Source organism: Homarus americanus, unplaced genomic scaffold, assembly GCF_018991925.1.
Source record: "Homarus americanus isolate GMGI-L3 unplaced genomic scaffold, GMGI_Hamer_2.0 scaffold6523, whole genome shotgun sequence".
Taxonomy (NCBI): domain Eukaryota; kingdom Metazoa; phylum Arthropoda; class Malacostraca; order Decapoda; family Nephropidae; genus Homarus; species Homarus americanus.
The window spans coordinates 139,885-161,022 of record NW_024718864.1 but is presented as its reverse complement, the minus strand read 5'-3'; the positions used below and the strand labels follow the sequence as shown (position 1 = coordinate 161,022).

Sequence of the window (21,138 nt, the reverse complement as noted above, 5' to 3'; positions counted from 1 at the left end):
AATATAACTTTCCACAACCAAATGAAAACTACAATAATATAACTGTTTTTATTCTTAAACAAAAAAAAATAATTATATATAATTTTAAAACAATAATATAATAATTAACTAAATTAAGATATATTAATTTAGTATCTAAAAACAAAATAATAATTAAAATAAATAATAAATTAGAGAAAACTAAAAAATATTGAAATAATGAACTTGTGAATTCAGGAAAATAATAAAATTTTAACTTAAGAAACATAATAAACTTTGGAACTGAAGAAAAAAATCGACTTTTCTGTTAGGCCTTGCTGGGTTAGGTTAGGTTAGGTTAGGTTAAGTTATTTAAACTTCATAGGCGAAATTAGGACATTGAAACTCTACAGGGTATCTTTCTTTTTCCAATGGTTAAGGATTTAGAATATTGGTACCTTTTTGTAATTATAACATTTGTAACCTATTTTTTCCTCAGGTTCGTACCTTGCACTCCAATGGTACCTTGCTCTAAAATGGTGCCTTCCTCTACAATGGTATCTTGCTCTCCAATGGCACCTTGCTCTCCAATGGTACCTTGCTCTACAATGGTAACTTGCTCTCCAATGGTACCTTGCTCTACAATTATACCTTCCTCTACAATGGTATCTTGCTCTCCAATGGTACCTTGCTCTCCAATGGTATCTTGCTCTCCAATGGTACCTTGCTCTCCAATGGTGCCTTGCTCTACAATGGTGCCTTGCTCTACAATGGTGCCTTGCTCTACAATGGTATATTGCTCTCCAATGGTACCTTGCTCTCCAATGGTATCTTGCTCTCCAATGGTACCTTGCTCTCCAATGGTGCCTTGCTCTACAATGGTATCTTGCTCTCCAATGGTACCTTGCTCTCCAATGGTACCTTGCTCTCCAATGGTATCTTGCTCTCCAATGGTACCTTGCTCTCCAATGGTGCCTTGCTCTATAATGGTACCTTGCTCTATAATGGTATCTAGTGCTTCTCTTTCCAAAGGTCGAGGTTCAGACTTGGAAGACATTTAGAGTCACATGATAAGAGAGGGTTAAAAGGGCTTATGACCTCCATCGACCAACGTTGGACTTGATTCAGCTCTCTGATGTTGTCGCAGAGAATACGAGAGAAGGAGACCTGCTGGAGTTCTCTCAGTTGGTCTATGGGGGGGAGAGATAGGGGAGAGATTATTTTCAATTAGGAGATATAAGAGAAATATTGAGAAATAAGGTGATTCTTTGTGTCTCACTTACCAACAGTAAAAGCTCCCGGGGAGTCCTTGTACTCAAACCAGAATCTGTCTCCAATCTTGATTCTCACAAACTGGTCTGCCAAGATACAGGCGAAAGTGGGACCCACATTACCGCCAGCCACGTTCTTCTCTGATAGAGCGCCGACGAACAGGTCGATGTCTTCAACCCTCCTGAGGCACCATAGATAGATAGTTAGAAAGACTGACAGAGAGATAGATAGATAATTATATTTACAAAGAAATAGAGAAATGGAGAGGTGACAAACCCCATTCAAAATCTCTCCATTATTTTTCTGTATCAGTTTCTCTCATCGTCTCAGGTAAATCATGAATAATTTGGCAAGTGAGAGTGTCAGGTCGTTCTGAGGTCACCTATAATACCTTTATTAAGCCCTAATACTGAAGACTAGTCGCGTTTGTACCCACATATGGGAACATAATCAAACCATCATTAATCTATGACCTACTTGACCCTGTGGTCCAACCTGCCTGTCTGTCTCTCTCTCTCTCTCTGTATGCATTATTATATCTCTATATCTCTTTCTCTCGTTGTATCTCACTTGTAGGCCTTCTTCAGATTATCTAAGACCTGAGGTTCCATGTCAGGTTTGAGCTCATCAAAGTTATTGACAGGTTTCAGGCCACACGCCATCCTGTATCTGACGTAGCCAGGTATGCCATGGTCCCTCCCTCGTTGTACGTTAAGAGCGAGAAGGTCCAGCCCAAACTGCTTCATACGACGGAACATCTTCCCAGACACCTGTATAACCACGAGTTGTATTTAGTTACTGTACGGTGCGGCACACCAGATTACCTAAACTAACCAGACAAAAAAGAATTTGTTAAAAACTTAAAATCACCAAAAGATTCGTCCCTAGGCTTATTCCATCTGATGTTTAAACACCCCAAAACCCCGTGACTCAACTAAAACAAGTGACTCACCTTGGACCACGGGAATCACCTACAGAAACTCACCGACAAAGATAGGCCCATGTCCACATTGCCTGCAGCCTGGACCAGCCCTCCTCTCACTAGTCTCTCAGGTGCGCCCGGTAGGTACAGTGCGAAAGGGTTAAAGAAAACAGTACTGAAGTCTTCAACTGTGGTCCTTCCATTTTGCGCTACTTCAAAAATCCGGTCCTGTATGTAGTAGAGATATATAGTTGTGAGTGTGAGAGATAGTTTGTGGGAGATAGTTCTGAAGGTGAGAGACGTGTGTATAGGAGAGAGATATATGTGTGCTTGTAAGATAACACACACACACACACACACACATACACCCCGCACACACACACACACACACACACACACACACACACACATACACACACACACACACACACACACACACACACACACACACACACACACACACACACACACACACACACACACACCACACACACACACACACACACACACACACACACACACACACACACACACACACTGCACACTTACGGTAACTTGAGAGTGACCAAATCTGAAGGCAGCAGTTGCGAAATCAGTCGTCATAGCTGGATCAATTCTGTCATTATAATCAGTTGTTTGTTGACCATCAGTTCCTGTATTGAGTCCAGCTGCTGCCATGAGTTTAGGACCTGTCGAGTACACAACACAGGTATTACAGGTGTTTATCAGGTGGTACATATTAACACATATTAGCTATTTACACATATTAGCTATTATGTGTGTTTAAGCGTTACATTTTAACACATATTGACTTTCATAATGTGTTCAAGTATCTTCGTTGACTTCATTTATGACCTGTTTAAACATCTACAGTAGTCTGGGAGAAATCCGTATATTTTCTCTTTCTATCTTTCGGTCTCTCTCTCACTCACTTAACACAGGAGGCAAATATTCATTGTAAACAACTTGTTGTATCTCCGCTACAAGTATTCGCTTCGCCTCTTGAAACAGTCTCTCATCATCCCAGTGAGGATTGATCTTCGCCAGTCTTTTCGCCAGGCGGTTGTGTTCCCTCGCCCACACTGCCGTTACCATCACCATAAACATCTGTTCGTTCACTCGGTTATCGCCTGGGGAATACGAAAATTATTGGAGGGGAGGATATATTGAAGACTGTTATAGCAGGTGTTGGAATTGCTAGGTTTATTTAGTTTACATACACACGGACAGAGAGAGAGAGAGAGAGACTCACCCGCCTTAAAACAGAACTCCCCCTCAGCACTCCTTTCCGGTACATTACAGCCTGGAAGATTCATGTTTGGCCCGAGTAGTTCCACCCCGTCCCTCGTTAACTGTAAGTATAGAGATAACTGTATTTTTATGGTGAGAGACAGGTAGTGAGAGAAGATGAGAGACAATGGTGACTGATGAGAAGAGATTCTAAGAGAGAGAGAGAGAGAGAGAGAGAGAGAGAGAGAGTAACTCACCTGGGTTTTCAATAGTCCACCTTGGAAGCTTCGTAGTTCGGCAGCTTCTTCAAGAGATATCCCATATACACTGCCACCATCAACATACGTGGTCAGTTGGTTCAGCTGTTGTCTCGGTCCTGGGGGAGAGGTGACTATTTATTTATTTACCGGCCACTTATGTTACATTATGATAAACTAAGATATACTCCCCTAAGGTACACCAGTATATTCACATACGGTACACCAGTATACTCCCCTAAGGTACACCAGTATACTCCCCTAAGGTACACCAGTATATTCACATAAGGTACACCAGTATACTCGTATACTCCCCTAAGGTACACCAGTATACTCCCCTAAGGTACACCAGTATATTCACATAAGGTACACCAGTATACTCACCTAAGGTACACCAGTATACTCACCTAAGGTACACCAGTATACTCACCTAAGGTACACCAGTATACTCACCTAAGGTACACCAGTATACTCCCCTAAGGTGCACCAGTATACTCACCTAAGGTACACCAGTATACTCACCTAGGGTACACCAGTATACTCACCTAAGGTACACCAGCATATTCCACATAAGGCACACCAGCATACTGCATATTCCCCTAAGGTACACCAGTATACTCCCCTAAGGTACACCAGTATATTCACATAAGGTACACCAGTATACTCGTATACTCCCCTAAGGTACACCAGTATACTCCCCTAAGGTACACCAGTATATTCACATAAGGTACACCAGTATACTCACCTAAGGTACACCAGTATACTCACCTAAGGTACACCAGTATACTCACCTAAGGTACACCAGTATACTCACCTAAGGTACACCAGTATACTCCCCTAAGGTGCACCAGTATACTCACCTAAGGTACACCAGTATACTCACCTAGGGTACACCAGTATACTCACCTAAGGTACACCTGTCGGCAGGTACAGATCGCACAAACTCCATACAGGTGGCGGCATAAGGGCTGTAGAAGTTGTCGCCAGCGGGGATGGTGATCGGTGCACACTGTGGGTGTAGCAGGTCTGGGTTGTCCTGCACCTCCTTACTGCAGCATGTTATAGTGCTGCCGTTCACTCCTGTACCGTATAGCAAGGTTACATTAACGTATAGCAAGGTTACATTAACGTATAGCAAGGTTACATTAACGTATAGCATGGTTACATTACCGTATAGCATGGTTACTGTACCGTAGAGCAAGATAACTGCACCGTATTGCAAGGTTACTGTACCACACACACATACAGCTGACCTTAAGTGATGGGAAGCTCACCTTTACTCATGGGCGTCTCGGTCAGGTCATGATCCAGGAACTGGCCGAAAGTCATGTGAAGAAAGTTGAGACAAGTCTTCTGACCTGCCGGCTGTGAGGGGGTGACACTTCACTTACTTAAACAGTTAAGTAATGTAGCAATAGTTAAATACACAGTAATGAATTATGTAGTAATAAACCAGACATTATGTTACTTATAAACTTTTAAGTATTTGAACAATGGGAAAGTATTAAGTTTAGAATAATTAAGTTAACTTTTCCTTCGGTGCGCGCGCGCGCGCGCGCGCGCGTGTGTGTGTGTGTGTGTGTGTGTGTGTGTGTGTGTGTGTGTGTGTGTCAACATACTTTAAAGTTGACAGTGGTGCTCACTAGACGGGCATTAGGCAGGTCTCCCCCATCTGCTGCTTGTCTTACCGTCATAACACCTGTAAAGATAGATAGGTGTTGTGTTATAGCTGATGCATACACATAGATTTTTTTTTTTTAGATTGCCCCTGAGGGGGCTAGTTTATTGGGCACCCCCTTACATCCTGTGCAAAGTTAAGCGCAGAAGCGTTTACAGCGCCAATCTGGAAAGCATGCGGAGTTCATGCTTGCCTTTATGACTCATGCATTAAGGGCGTAAAAGCCTGAAGGGTCATGGGTTTCGTCAGCAAGTTACATAAAGTGAGAGAATGATGAGTGTGTGGGGGAAAATTTCCCTGTACAATATATCTGTTTATGGCAAAGCGTGGCAGGTCCCTAATAATGTCAAGTGCCAGGCCATAGGCATTGGCAATGTTGAGGGGTATACCTTTCAGTGTGATTGTGATGGTATGTACGTCGGTAGTGTCGGCTTCAAGGGGGACGTCGAGAGGGTAGTAGGGGACGTCCTTCTTGGCGTAGATACGTAGTCCACTAGCATGTCCGCATGGTGGTCAATTGATATGGAGAACTGGCGTGGATGGGCCCTAGGTGCCAGTTTGCCGGTGGGGGACGTGGAGCCGGAGGTGGTGTCCTCGGGTTCATGAGCGCGCAGTGGGTGGACGGGGGCAGCCGGGCATGGGGCAGGCTCTGTGTGGACGCCAGCAGTGGTGCTAGGCGGCTGTGGAGTAGGCCGTGAGCATGAGGGGCACACAGGGGGGCTACCAGGATGTGCCAAACCAGAAGAGGGGGGTGACTGGGTAGCAGCTGGAGGCAGGGGTAGTCTGTGTAGGTTGGAGATGACGGTACAGAGTGTATCAAAGAGCCTTTCAATACGGTTGGTAAATTCGTGTAAGAGGGATATGATCTGTGTCGTGTCACCGGAGGGGGGTTGTGGGGGGACACCTGTGGGAGCACAAGGCCTGACAGCATCAGAGTAGAGACAAAGAGAAAGCCCAGTAGTAGTTGAGTTAGGAGACGGCTGGGACTGCTGTGTTGCAGCCAGGTGAGGCCAGGCAGGGGCAGGTGTTGTTGAAAAAGGTGTTCCTGGAGACAGAGGGGATGCAGAGGGCTGTGGCTCGGTAGGCTGGGGGAGAGGTAGAGGGTGACGCAGCCTTCGGGGAGGCTTTTCTCCTGGGACGGAGGGACGTTTGGGGCATTGTCGTGAGTCAGCATTGTGCCAGCCACCACAATTATAACACCTGGGGTCAACAACATAGCCCACACCACCCCCATTGAGGTGGTCTTTGATTTTTGGGGCACAGAGGGAGAAGTGATGGTTACGTGAACAGAAGCGACATCTGGGACGATCACGTCGGCAGCAGGCGGTGAAGGTGTGACCCCAATGGGAGCAGATGACACAAAAGGCAGGCCCTGGGTGATAGATTTCTGCGGGCAGGGGAGGGAGGACTGGGTGGGCATCAACTATGACAGCTGCTTGTGGGGTCTTCCCTCGGTAGTGTTGACATATACTGAGTATACATGGATTAAAGTTACGAACATCTTCGACTTCAGCGTATAGGGGGAACTGTTTAACTAGGATGTGGCAACATTCCGCTGTGTCAGCAGGAGAAGGCACGAGGACAACCCCATCAAATCCAACAGTACTGAGTGTTTCATAGACCTCGGGTGTTTGACACTTGATAAAGTTACTGTTCTTATCTTTTCGGAATTGAATGGTGAGACCGTGTTGTCTCCAATACTTTGTTGTCCAATTAAACCGTTCCTCGACGGTTTTCAATGAGTCCTTAGGGAAGTGCATATGCAATTTACTTGGTTGGTTGGCAGAGGGGTGGGTGGCGAAGGGAAGCTCGCTGCCCTTGGCATTGGTGTTGCCACTCCAGCAAGTGTTTCCCATAGAAACATTACTGTTACTGTCACTATCACTGAGGTCTGACTCTTGCAGGGTGTGGGATGCACTATGACTATCCGTCTCAGAAATGTCTGTATCCATGAGAGAGGGGACGCCTGTTCTGGGGCGCTTATGTCGACCCCACCCCACCATCGCTGGCAACACTTGCCGGCAAAGGGGTAGCCCTTGTGTGACGATCGGGAGGACAGGAGCACCTATGGGCACACGTCTGTCCTCTTATGTGGTCAGACCGCGACTGCACACACACACACACACACACACACATCCTTGACTACCGTAGGGTAGAGACCTATTCAGGTGCTGCTCCCTTGGCCATTGTTCGGCCCATTCCTCAAGTCCCTCTCCCCGACCCACCCTCACCACCGGGATATCAACATAATCAAAAGTGACAATTTCGTTTCGGAAAGAAGTGGGATCAGTGTTGAACAGTGATGAACAGTGTTTAAGCCAGTGAATTCAGCACTAGACAGTACTAGTGAGAACCGTGACCCACCAGTGGGAACTGACCGCCGTCTTCTGACCAGGAGGTGCTATTCAGTCCACCATGGGAACAACAGAGGGCCGGCCGGCTATGCACCTGACTACGAGATAGCACAACACCATCCAGAACGGCGAGTTACTGTGACACCACCCAATACCACCCGGTGACCCCATGACCACGTGAGGTCCTTCATATCAACACCCGAGGACGAGTTACTGCACCACGTGAACACCACACCACCCGGTGTCCCTATGACCACGTGAGGTCCTTCACATCAACACCCGAGGACGAGTTACTGCACCACGTGAACACCACACCACCCGGTGACCCCATGACCACGTGAGGTCCTTCATATCAACACCCGAGGACGAGTTATTGCACCACGTGAACACCACACCACCCGGTGTCCTCATGGCCACATGAGGTCCTTCATATCAAAACCCGAGGACGAGTTACTATACCACGTGAAGACCACACCACCTGGTGTCTCCATGACCAGCCCAGGCCCGGGCCATCAACTGTAAACTAATAATTTGTATGTTCAATCATTGTTCCTTCTCCTTTCAGTAATGAAAGCTTTTGTTAAACGACCCACCCACCCCATGTCTTTGTATATAATAAGTCATTTTTGTCCAATGTATATTTTCAGCCTTCGGGCTGCTGAACTTTTTCAATAAACCGTTAATTATTAATATTATTATTTATTATTTTACACACACACACACACACACACACACACACACACACACACACACACACACACACACACACACACACTCACACTCACCATCATCAAATTCAGATGGAACAAGACGTGTGAAGGAAGTGAAAGCAGCTCCTGTCTCTGGGTTTCTAAGATTATTACAGGTGCCATCTTGGTTTCTAAAACGTCTCTCGGGATCACAAGGTTCTCTCTTTGGTCTCATTCTCTCGTCTTCACAATTCTTCGGGGCTTTCAACTTCTGTATGAGATAGTTCAGCTGATTTCTGTCCAAGTTGTACCTGAAGTTATGAGTTATGATCTTAGTTGTGATGTTTGGTAGAGGTTTTGTGTGTATGTGTGTGTGTGTGTGTGTGTTTACGGGAGGCGTTAACCCTTTAGAGTGCAGAGGTTTGTTCCAACTGAATAAAATCGTCTGGCGTTAATCAGAATAAAATTGCTAAGTGCGCTGCTCCCCTCTAAAGGGTTTATGGTGTGTCTGTACAGGTACGTAGAAGTGTCAGTAAATAACATATGTGTGATGAAGAGCAGCGTTCACCAGTTATAAACCAATCACATATATGACCCACATGAGACAGATAGGCAGACAGAGAGAAAGATAGGCAAACAGACAGGTAGACAGACACACACACACATATAGGACAAAGACTCTCACTTCTTAGCTATCCTGGCCGTACAGTCGTCCACAATGTGACCCGTACGAGAGAGCGCTTTTGAGGTTGGTCTAGGCATGTTGTTCAGTACTTGGTGATCATAAGAGGACGAGTTCCTCTTCAAACTCAGGCCTCTGTTCTTCAGCAGCTCCTCAAGTTTGATCTGCTTATTGAACATTGAGACACCGAAGGCGAAGGCTTCTCTGTAAGGAAAAGGTGCGTTGTTAGATAAGGAGAGAGAGAGATAGTGACTGAGAGAGATATAGTATGTGAGGAAGAAAGACAGGGTGATTCAGGGAGAGATACAAGCTACAGTGCATTAACACATCTCAAACACACTTACTGGATGTCACTGGCGGTGATGTCAGGTAGGGGCCTGATAGGGTGAGGCAGTGTGCTGTTGTCGTCTGAGGAGAGAGAAGAATGTGTTATTCCATATCTCTTGGGTGTTTCTGTACACTACTACTACTACTTTGCTGTCACTCGGAATCGAGTATGATAATCATCCAGCTATGATACAATGATATGAGTTATTAAGGATGTTACCTAGGTTGGTGAGTTTTTAAGTGACTAAAGAGGCTGATACGGGACCGGAAGGGTCGTTCACAGAAGTTGCAAATGTGGATGGCTCCATCTAGTGCAGGAGGGTCGACGGCAGCGTTTTTCCGGCGTTGGCGCTTGCCTGCCTAGGATTGCAGTCGGGTTAATTCGAAGGTATTGACACCTTCTCCCGTGGTGCTTCTCCAAGCGTTATGGTGTGGAGTGATCGTCTCTCAGGTGAGGGGGTCGATTTGGCACTTATTCAGGTTTGTCTTAAGACTATCCTTATACCTTTTCACTTGCCCGCCAGCATTACGTTTACTATTCGTTAGGTGACTGTAAAGTAACTGCTTTGGTAGTCTACTATCGTCTATGCGGATAACATGGCCAGTCCAACATAGTTATTCATGGATAATGGTAGCCTCGATGCTCCTACAGTTGGCGTCAGCAAGAATACTGGCATTTGTTCTCTTGTCTTCCCAGCGAACTCGGAGGATGGAACGTACACTACGTTGGTGAAAGTTTTCAAGTGCCTTGAGTTGCCTCCTGTATGTGACCCATACCTCACTGCCATATAGCAGGGTGGGGAGGACCACTACTCGATATACGTGGAACTATGTAGATAATTTTAACTCCCTACAGCTGAAGACACGTGTACGGCGTCTGCCAAAGGCTTGAGATGCACATATGATCCAATGTTGAATCTCTTCATCGATCTCTGCAGTGGTGGACAGATGGGAGCCGAGACACTGAAAGTGGGTAACATTAGAGAGGGTAGTACCGTTAAGCTGGATGGATGGTAGAGGTGTGGCTGAACCAGGGGCTGGCTGAAAGAGAATCTGAGTCTTACGCACATTCACCTCAAGGCCGAAGTGTGCATACGCATCTGCATAGGTGTTTAGAATCACCTGTAGGTCACGTTTAGTATGAGCGACAAGGGTGAGGTCGTCTGTATACTGAAATTCAGTAATAGAAGTTGCTGACACCTTTGTTCATGCCTGAAGTCGTCTTATTTTGAAAAGATCCCTATGTCCACCCCGCAAGCTAAGTTGGCGCTGGCACGAGTAAGGAAGGCAGCCAAGAAAATGGAAAAGAGAATTGGCGCCAGTACACATCCTTGTTTTACCCCCGTTTGAATGGGGAAGAACTCAGACTGGGTGCCATTGAACAGGACACTGCCATTCATGCCGTCAAGGAGTTGCTTCACAATGGCTATGAATTTTGGTGGGTAGCCAAACCGGCTGAAGGTCCGCCAGAGGGCTTCCCTGTTGATCGAGTCGAAAGCCTTGATTTGGTCGTTAAATGCCATGTACAGGTCAAGACGCTGTTCTCTACACTTTTTCTGTATCTGGCGGGCAGCAAAGATCATGTCAACCGTGCTACGTGATGGTCTAAACTCTAAAGCCACATTCAGATTCTGGGAGGAAGTTTCCCTCCTCAGGAAGAAGTCTGTTTAGGAGGACTCGAGTAATATTTTTGCCAACTACGGAGAGCAACGAGATCCCACGGTAGTTGCGACAGTCTCACTGGTCTCCCATCTTCTTATGAATATTGACGATGGAAATGTCTTTAAGAGTTTGGGGGATTTCCTCCTTTTCCCATATATTCTCCAGTAGATGGTAGAGATGTCTGGTAAGCAGAAGTCCTCCTGCTTTATACACCTCGGCTGGGATCCCAACAGGCCTTGAGGCTTTGTAATTTTCCATTTGTTTGTTCGCAGTAGCAACCTCATCCAGGAATGGAGGATAGCTGAGGTGGATCAGCTTTTCTGGATGCTGAGTGACCTGCTGGGTAGTCAGGACATCCACATCGTTGTTTCGGTTAGGCAGAGAATGGTAATGTTCTTTCCAGCGGTGAAGGAGGCCTTCTCCATCTTTAATTTGGGAATTACCATCGGATGAGTGGAGTAGAATGGAAAAAATCGTGCATCTTGTGTTGATCTGCAAGTTTTTGCATTGCACATGCTTTACTTTTACACCAGTCGTTCTTTAGATTGCAAAGTTCGCAGTGGGCTGCCGCTTTCTTCTTACAGAATGTATCAGCTTTGGTCCGAGATTGACGGTGGTTCTGCCAGGCAGTTAAAGCAACATGTTTATCGTCGATGAGTACATTGATTTGCAGGTCATTTTTATCAAACCAGTCCTTGTGTATTCTTTCTATCTGGCCGAGGGTCTCTCTGCAGGTTTTTGTCATGACAGTGCCGCGAATACTCCATTCTGTACTGGGATTTGGGTTGTATTTTTGTCGGGTCGTTTATCAGTCCTTGTTCGAGCTGCTCTCTGAAAGCATGTGCTACCGCTGGGTCCTTCAGATGCTTAGTGTTAAAACCGCTTCTGGAGGCATGTTGCCTTTGCCGTTTTGGTGCGACATGAAATAAGAGCTTAGCACTGACAAGCCTATGATCAGTGTTGCAGTGGTTTGAGCCACGCATGGCTCGAGTCATGAGGACATCTCGGAGATCTCTTTCCTTGACAATGATATCGTAAATGAGATGCCAGTGTTTGGATCGTGGGTGTTGCCACGAACCCTTGAACTTGTCAGCGTGCCTAAACAAGGTATTGGTGACAGAGAGGTGTGCAGCACACTTACTGAGGAGTAGGCCATTGGAATTACACTTGCCTAGTCCATTTCTCCCTATGGTTCCCTGCCAAATGTCATCATCTCTGCCAACTCTGGCATTGCAGTCACCTAGGAGCACAACCTTATCTTCTTTGGGGATAGAGGTCAGGATTCTGCCAAGGTCGGCATAAAAGGCCTCCTTGATGGTATCCTCTGCATCCACTGTTGGTGAGTTTGCACTGACGAAGAAGGCATGACGTGATTGATTCAGTTGGAGTCAGATTTTCATGAGGCGCTCGCTGATCCCATCAGGCATTTCAGTTTGCCGAGGAAGGATGCATTGGCGGATGGCAAAGCCAACTCCATAAATGTGATCTCTTTTCACAGCAGGGTTACCCTTCCAGAAGAAAGGTATGGCCAGACCCCCGTTCTGTGAGTGGACCCTCGTCTGGTAACCGGCACTCACTCATGGCAGTTTTTCTTTCAGGACGATTCATTTGTGCCAGTATCCAGAAGGGTCCTGATATTCCATGCAGCAACCATAAGAGGTTGTATAGTCTGTTTTTGTTTGATCTGTGATTATAATTGTGTTTTCGACTGTATAAGGATGACTTTACTGGGTACGGTTGCCCAGTCAGGTTGGTTCTTTAGGGAGGGTATTGTTTAGGGCACCTTTTCTTGCCCCCTGCCCATGTAGGGTAAGCAGAGTGGCTGCTCAGTCTCACAGACAGGACCGGCTTGCACTGCTGCCTAGATCCCAGTGCATAAACGACCATCTTATCTGTGTCACCCATGTGCAGAGTTGTGACTAGAGACTCCCGGCAGTCATCCCTGCCTGTCCCCATCCCCACTCTTCCATTGCCGTAGGACTTTTGGGGGTATAGAGGTTTTGATGATGATGAGGAGCATGAGCTGGATGTTGGTTGCACGTGAATTGATTTATAAGGTGAGGCAGGAGCACAGGCTGCAACCACACATCTTGGCTCTTCTTTTTCCTGATCCAGTGGTGCAAGTGTTGCAACGACTGGAGAGATGGAGAGTTGCAATGGACTGCCGATAGCCCAGTTTTTTGGGTTTCACCTTAGTAGCCTGTCCATGGTGCATTGCGTTCGTCCGCCAGTGTAGTCGTTGGGTTCCATGTTGGTCACCTCTTCTGGTTATCCTGCCGTTGGGACCTTGTTGGAGCTCTGTAAGCTTGTCTGCCTGATGCAGGGCTCCACCACAGATTTTTTGTTTGGGGTTTTCTCCCGTAGCCTTATACCTACCAAGGTTAATCCACAACGCAGTGGGGCAATAGTTGGTAGGCGATAGGACGTGCCCATATGTCAGTGGGTCTATGCACCTCCCTTCTGGGGCTCAGTGCTGCTTCGAGATCCCCTGCTGGTCTAGCCTGGGCCCCCGAGGCACCCAGTTACCCTGTGTTGTCACGAGGGGGCACAGCAGAAGTCTTGATGGTAAAGAGGCTGTGTACTGGCAGGGAAGGACAAGGCAAGTTGCTTCCCTGATCGCCACGAGGGCTAGCCAGCGGCGGTAGCTGAAAGCGAGAGGAAGCAAGCAGTGTTTGCACGTTGACACTAACACCCAACCATTGTAAAAATTATCAATAACTTGTAATAAACCACTGTATTCACTCCCAGTAAATCCTACTTCTTGCACTCTTACTATGTTGAAATGCCCTGTAGTTTGAGCTTTTCCCCATCTAGTTATTATATATCTTATTAGTATCACTTCTGTTACTTGTATATTATTTGTAAATCGAAACCCATTCCCCAATTATGTAACTGTATATTTTCAGCCTTCTGGCTGCTATGCTCTTGCAATAAACCGTTAATTATTATTATTATTATTATTATTATTATTATTATTATTATTATTATTATTATTATTATTATTATTATTATTATTATTATTATTATTATTATAATGCTGTCACACTAGACGCATTATGCCACCCTGTGCGCGCGCACACACATACACACACATTATTCACCTAATCTTGGCCAAGTTAAGCTCAGCAGTTTCTCCAGGTTAGCATCAGGTGGCAGGAGAGACAGGTCAACATCAGGGGTCTTTAAGAACAAAGGTGTTGGTCCCTCACAGGTGAACCCAGGCGTGATGACTGGCGGCTGATATCTACCCATGAGCATAGAGACGACTGGTAGCACAGTCAGGTTCATCATGGTGGCGGACTGTGGGAGAGAGATAGTGAGAGATGAATGAGAGATGGTTGATAGAACAGTCAGGTTTATCATGGTGGCGGACTGTGGGAGAGAGATAGTGAGAGATGAATGAGAGATGGTTGATAGAACAGTCAGTTTTATCATGGTGGCGGACTGTGGGAGAGAGATATAGAGAGATGGATGAGAGATGGCTGATAGAACAGTCAGGTTTATCATGGTGGCGGACTGTGGGAGAGAGATACTGAGAGATGAATTATATATATATATATATATATATATATATATATATATATATATATATATATATATATATATATATATATATATATATATATATATATATATATATATATATATATATACACGATAACAAGAGCACTGTGTATTCCAAAAACAACCTTGGGTCCTCATCTTCTTATGTTACTTACTGGATAGTCCAGACCCCGACGCGGGTAACTAATCTTGACTCAATCTCATCCGCAGTATCATGTTCGTACCCACCCAACGCCCACAGGAGCTTTTAATGTATTACGCTTGCCAGCACTGCACCAGCACTCTTGCTCAATCCCGCTCCATTCAAGAGATGTTTTGGGTATAGCAAGGTCTATAGGAGAATTCATCCTAAACCTGACCCAGAATGAGACTGCCCTCTCTGTTACATAATGCTTGCTAATTGTGTAGTGTTTGGGTATAATTCTTTGTTCAAGCGAGAGGGAAATATTCACTTCCATAAATTTCCTAAAGATGAAAACTAAGATATAGTGGCTTAACCTCTTCAAAGGAAAAGACAACGTCAATACTGCTAATGCTCTGATATGCTCGGTGGGCATTGAACAGCACTGCCAGAGGCTGACAAATACTGCAGTCCATAGTAAAACTATTTTGTTGACTATTGAGTATAATATTATAGATTTTTCAAAAGTTTACAATAAATTTAGCACTAGAGATTCCGTAAATCATGTCAAAAGCAAATAAATCTCTTCGCCCAAGTAGTGTTGTATAATGAATTGAAAAGTATGTCAGCCTCTGGCAATGAATTTTCAGGTCACTCTCCCCCTTCTCCCTCTCCCCTTCCTCTTATCCCTCTCCTCTCCTCTACTCCCCACTCCCCTACCCCCCACTCCCCTTCTCCTCTTCTCCCCACTACCTCTCTCTCCCCATTCCCTTTCCCCCTCTCTCTTATTTTTCTCTCTCTTTCTCTATTCGCCTTTGCCCTATCTGTCAAAGGAACATTAATAATTGCAGACAAGTCAGCGGCTGTCATCAGAGATACACGTGCTGAGAGAAGAGGCCAAAAGAGGATTGTGCAAGAAATTGAGTCTACAGTACATGGGCACCTGATGTATGCCAGAGCAAAAACCTGAGGAAGAGAGATCAGTTCTGATCACTGAGGATCGACAACGACAACTGGATAAGGAGGGAGAGATGCTCTTCTCAATGAAGACATAGAGAATGGGAGGAGGAGAGGATTTATCTGCATGAACAGATTATAAAATGCCTTTATTAGGTCTACTGGAACTACTAAAGGGGTGTTACATGCAGTTCTGCAACTGTTGTACCATAAATGTGAGTCTATGGATGACCGTGAACGTGCTTTATCTTTTGATAAAACAAGTGTCACTAAAGGTAGCACTTGTCATGTGAAGTCATAATTCCTATCACATCATGTCTACATTATTAATATAATGAGCACAGCAGGGAGGAAAAGGTGTCCTTTAGTTATAATATACCTATCTTATGTTGCACTTATGTAAATACTGTGTTCATAGCTAAAACGATTTTTTTTAACCTTTCTTTCTCTGGTACTGCATATATATTCTGCATCACTCACTGCACTGATTGGTGTCCTTATCTAAAGCTATATGCAAGATTAGACACTCTACTAGTATTATTGTATACGTGTACCCCTGGTGGATAATGTGCCACGGGTGGGGCACGCTAACGCCTGCGCTACACACTGAGGTGTAAAAGTGAGCGGGACTCCAGAGTTACTGGTATTTCTCGAAGAACTCGTTCACCCCACCTCATCTCGGCGTGGATAAAGATCGACAAAAGTACATACATTTGTCGATCTTTAGCTCAAGTTGCATTAATTTTTATGTCAGATACTGAGATAACAAAGTACAGTATGTGGAACAATAAATGTTCCAGTTATCAAGAACATAAGAACATAAGAATAGAGGAAACTGCAGCGGGCCTATTGGCCCATACTGGGCAGACTCATTTACACCCAGCCCCTATTGCTCATATATCCATCCAACCTATGTTTGAAACTATCCAGCGTATTCGAGTTAATGATGATATTTGGTAACTTGTTCCACTCGTCCACTACTCTATTTCCAAACCAATTTTTACCTCTTTCGCGCCTAAATGTAAATTTGTCTAATTTATAACCATTGTTACGAGTTCCCTCCTGGTTGGATAGTTTGAGTACCTTTGTAATGTCCCCTTTGGTCAGCCCTGACTTCCATTTATACACCTCTATCATATCGCCCCTCACTCTACGTCTCTCGAGGGAGTGCAAATTAAGATGCTTTAACCTGTCTCTGTACTCAAGGTTCCTAATGCCCGGGATTGGTCTTGTCATTCTCCTCTGAATTCCTTCCAAGGATTCTATATCCATTCTGTAATACGGTGGCCAGAATTGAACTGCGTAATCCAAGTGAGGTTTCACAAGTTTAAGATATAGTCTTAGGATGACCTCGCTAGTCTTGTAACTAACACTCCTTTGTATGAACCCAAGTACTTCATTAGCCTTGTTTCGAGCAAATACACATTGTTTACTTGGCTGAAGATTCCTACTTATCATTTCTCAATAACATCGTTGTTCATCTGGTATCTGGTTTCCCTGTTTACATCTCCTATACTGAGTACTTTACATTTGTCCACATTAATTTCATCTGCTATTTTTCAGACTATTCGAATTTTTTTTAGATTTTCCTGTAGATTTGCGGAATCCACGTCAGATTTAATTACACGCCCTATTTTAGCGTCGTCAGCATATTTACTTATGTTGCTGTCTACGCCTATATCTATGTCGTTTATGTATATAATAATTAATAATGGTCCAAGTACTGAGTCTTGGGGAACTCCACTAGTGACGTTGCTCCAATCGGATTTAATGCCGTTAATGCTCACTCGCTGTTTCCTGTCCTGTAACCACGCCCTAATCCATTTTAGAACATCTCCTTTAATGCCATGGGCCTCCACTTTTCTTATTAGTCTTTCGTGGGGGACTCTGTCGAAGGCTTTGCTTAAGTCGAGATATACCACATCATAGTCGTGCCCCTCGTCCACTGATTGGAAAACAGCTGAAAAGAATGTTAATAGATGAGTTAGACATGAACGCCCTCTTGTGAAGCCATGTTGGGAATCATTGACCAACTTGTGCTTCTCACAAGACACACACACCACACTGTTACTCACAAGACAGGCACACTACACTGTTACTCACAAGACACACACACACCACACTGTTACTCACAAGACACACACACTACACTGTTACTCACAAGACACACACATACCACACTGTTACTCACAAGACATGCACACCACACTGCTACTCACAAGACACACACACCACACTGTTACTCACAAGACACACACACCACACTGTTACTCACAAGACAGGCACACCACACTGTTACTCACAAGACACACACACCACACTGTTACTCACAAGACAGGCACACCACACTGTTACTCACAAGACAGGCACACCACACTGTTGCTCACAAGACACACACACCACACTGTTACTCATAAGACATACACACACATTGTTACTACAAGACAGCACACCACACTGTTACTCACAAGACACACACACCACACTGTTACTCACAAGACACACACTCCACACTGTTACTCAAAGGACACACACCACACTACACTGTTACTCACAAGACACACACACACACACCACACTGTTACTCAAAAGACACCCTTCCACATTACACTGTTACTCACAAGACAAACACACCACACTACATGTATTACTCACAAGACACACACCACACTGTTACTCAAAAGATACCCTTCCACACTACACTGTTACTCACAAGACACACACACCACACTGTTACTCAAAAGACACCCTTCCACACTACACTGTTACTCACAAGACACACACACACCACACTGTTACTGAAAAGACACACACACCACACTACATGTATTACTCACAAGACACACACACCACACTCTGTTACCACAAGACACACACCACACTATTACTCACAAGACACACACACCACACTGTTACTCACAAGACACACACACACCACACTGCTACTCACAAGACACACACACACCACACTGTTACTCACAAGACACACACACACACCACACTGTTACTCACAAGACACACACACACCACACTGCTACTACAAGACACACACACCACACTGCTACTACAAGACACACACACACCACACTGTTACTCACAAGAACACACACACACCACACTGCTACTACAAGACACACACACACCACACTGTTACTCACAAGACACACACACACCACACTGTTACCACAAGACACACACACACACCACACTGTTACTACAAGACACACACACACCACACTGCTACTCACAAGACACACACACCACACTGTTACTCACAAGACACACACACACCACACTGCTACTCACAAGACACACACACCACACTGTTACTCACAAGACACACACACACCACACTGCTACTCACAAGACACACACACACCACACTGTTACTCACAAGACACACACACCACACTGTTACTCACAAAGACACACACACCACACTGTTACCACAAGACACACACACACCACACTGCTACTCACAAGACACACACACCACACTGCTACCTCACAAGACACACACACACCACACTGTTACTCACAAGACACACACACACCACACTGCTACTCACAAGACACACACACACCACACTGTTACTCACAAGACACACACACACCACACTGTTACTCACAAGACACACACACACACACTGTTACTACAAGACACACACACACACACACTGCTACTCACAAGACACACACACCACACTGTTACTCACAAGACACACACACACACCACACTGTTACTCACAAGACACACACACCACACTGTTACTCACAAGACACACACACACCACACTGTTCCTCACAAGACACACACACACCGCACTGTTACTCACAAGACACACACACACACCACACTGTTACTCACAAGACACACACACCACACTGTTACTACAAGACACACACACACCACACTGTTACTCACAAGACACACACACACACCACACTGTTACTCACAAGACACACACACCACACTGTTACTACAAGACACACACACCACACTGTTACTCACAAGACAGGCACACCACACTGTTACTACAGACACACACACCACACTGTTACTCAAGACACACACACCACACTGTTACTCACAAGACACACACACCACACTGTTACTCACAAGACAGGCACACCACACTGTTACTCACAAGACAGGCACACCACACTGTTACTCACAAGACACACACACCACACTGTTACTCTCACAAGACACACACACCACACTGTTACTCATAAGACACACACACCACACTGTTACTACAAGACACACACACCACACTGCTACTCACAAGACACACACACCACACAGTTACTCACAAGACACACACACCACACAGTTACTCACAAGACACACACACCACACTGTTACTCACAAGACACACACACACTACACAAGTTTAAGACACACACACCACACTGCTATTACAAGACACACACACACCACACTGTTACTCACAAGACAGGCACCACACTGTTACTCACTGCAGACACCACCAACAGTAGGTAGGTAGGTAAGAAGTGCTCAGTGTCACCACAACAACTGAGGCAGCATTCGAACAAGGAAGAGTGTAAATTATTCAATCCAGGTGATGCCACGTGAGTGTGTGTGTGTGTGTGAGTGTGTGTGTGTGTGTGTGTGTGTGTGTGTGTGTGTGTGTGTGTGTGTGTGTGTTGTTGTGAACGTGTCTTCTTGTTTGTAAAGTGTGCTTTACATGTGTGAGTGCGTATTTGTGTGCACTCATAAATAAGTGTACACATGTGTGTGTGTGTGTATGTGTGTGTATAATAATAATATTATAAAATAATAATAATAATATTAATATTATTATTATTATTATTATTATTATTATAATAATATAATTAACGATATATTGAAAAGCAACCGGAGACTCAATATGCACAATGGACAAAAAATGACTTACAGTCAGAGTTGTAAAGTAATTAAATAAATTTACTTGAGTATTGTACTTAAGTAACAATTTTGGGTATGTACTTTTTAAATAAGTACTAACAATTGTTAGGACTTTTACTTTTACCTAAGTATGGTTTTCAAATACTTTTGCTCCAATACAATTGAAAACAAAATCGTTACTCGTAAACTAATGATTCTTAATTAATTAATTAAACTATTTATTATTAACCATAGTAAAAGAGTTGCGGGTGGAGGGTATGGCGTGGGTGGAGCCGTGGAGGGTACGGTGTGGGTGGAGCCGTGGAGGGTACGGCGGGGTGGAGCCGGAGGTACGGTGTGGGTGGGAGGAAGGTAGCGGCGTGGTGGAGCGTGGAGGGTACGGTGTGGGTGGAGCGAAGGGTACGGCGTGGGTGGAACCGTGAAGGGTACGGTGTGGGTGCAGCCGTGAAGGGTACGGCGTGGGTGGAACCATGAAAGGTACGGTGTGGGTGGAGCCGTGGAGGGTACGGTGTGGGTGGAGCCGGAGGGTACGGTGTGGGTGGCACCGTGAAGG

General features: G+C 45.0%; 1 protein-coding gene across 1 annotated transcript; it reads right to left on the bottom strand.

The window, feature by feature from the left end:
- Positions 1-887: 887 nt before the first annotated feature.
- Positions 888-17,491, bottom strand: LOC121859862 (peroxidase-like). Its single transcript, XM_042356824.1, has 16 exons — positions 17,461-17,491; positions 14,133-14,331; positions 9,387-9,450; positions 9,046-9,246; positions 8,457-8,671; positions 5,259-5,338; positions 4,914-5,004; positions 4,546-4,719; positions 3,640-3,758; positions 3,405-3,504; positions 3,085-3,282; positions 2,702-2,841; positions 2,216-2,380; positions 1,801-2,000; positions 1,242-1,411; positions 888-1,148 (listed from the first exon to the last, which is right to left on the bottom strand). The coding sequence occupies exons 2-16, from the start codon at positions 14,320-14,322 to the stop codon at positions 970-972; spliced, it is 2,286 nt and encodes a 761-aa protein (XP_042212758.1). The 5' UTR covers positions 14,323-14,331; positions 17,461-17,491; the 3' UTR covers positions 888-969.
- Between the last annotated feature and the right edge of the window lie 3,647 nt (positions 17,492-21,138).

Excerpts from the sequence above, each read along its gene's own strand:
- LOC121859862 (XM_042356824.1), bottom strand. The coding sequence starts at position 14,322 with ATGATGAACCTGACTGTGCTACCAGTCGTCTCTATGCTCATGGGTAGA. Across the intron at positions 3,505-3,639 it reads GTGGACTATTGAAAACCCAG|TTAACGAGGGACGGGGTGGA; the intron begins GTGAGTTACTCT and ends CTATACTTACAG. Across the intron at positions 1,412-1,800 it reads AATCTGAAGAAGGCCTACAA|GAGGGTTGAAGACATCGACC; the intron begins GTGAGATACAAC and ends ATGGTGCCTCAG.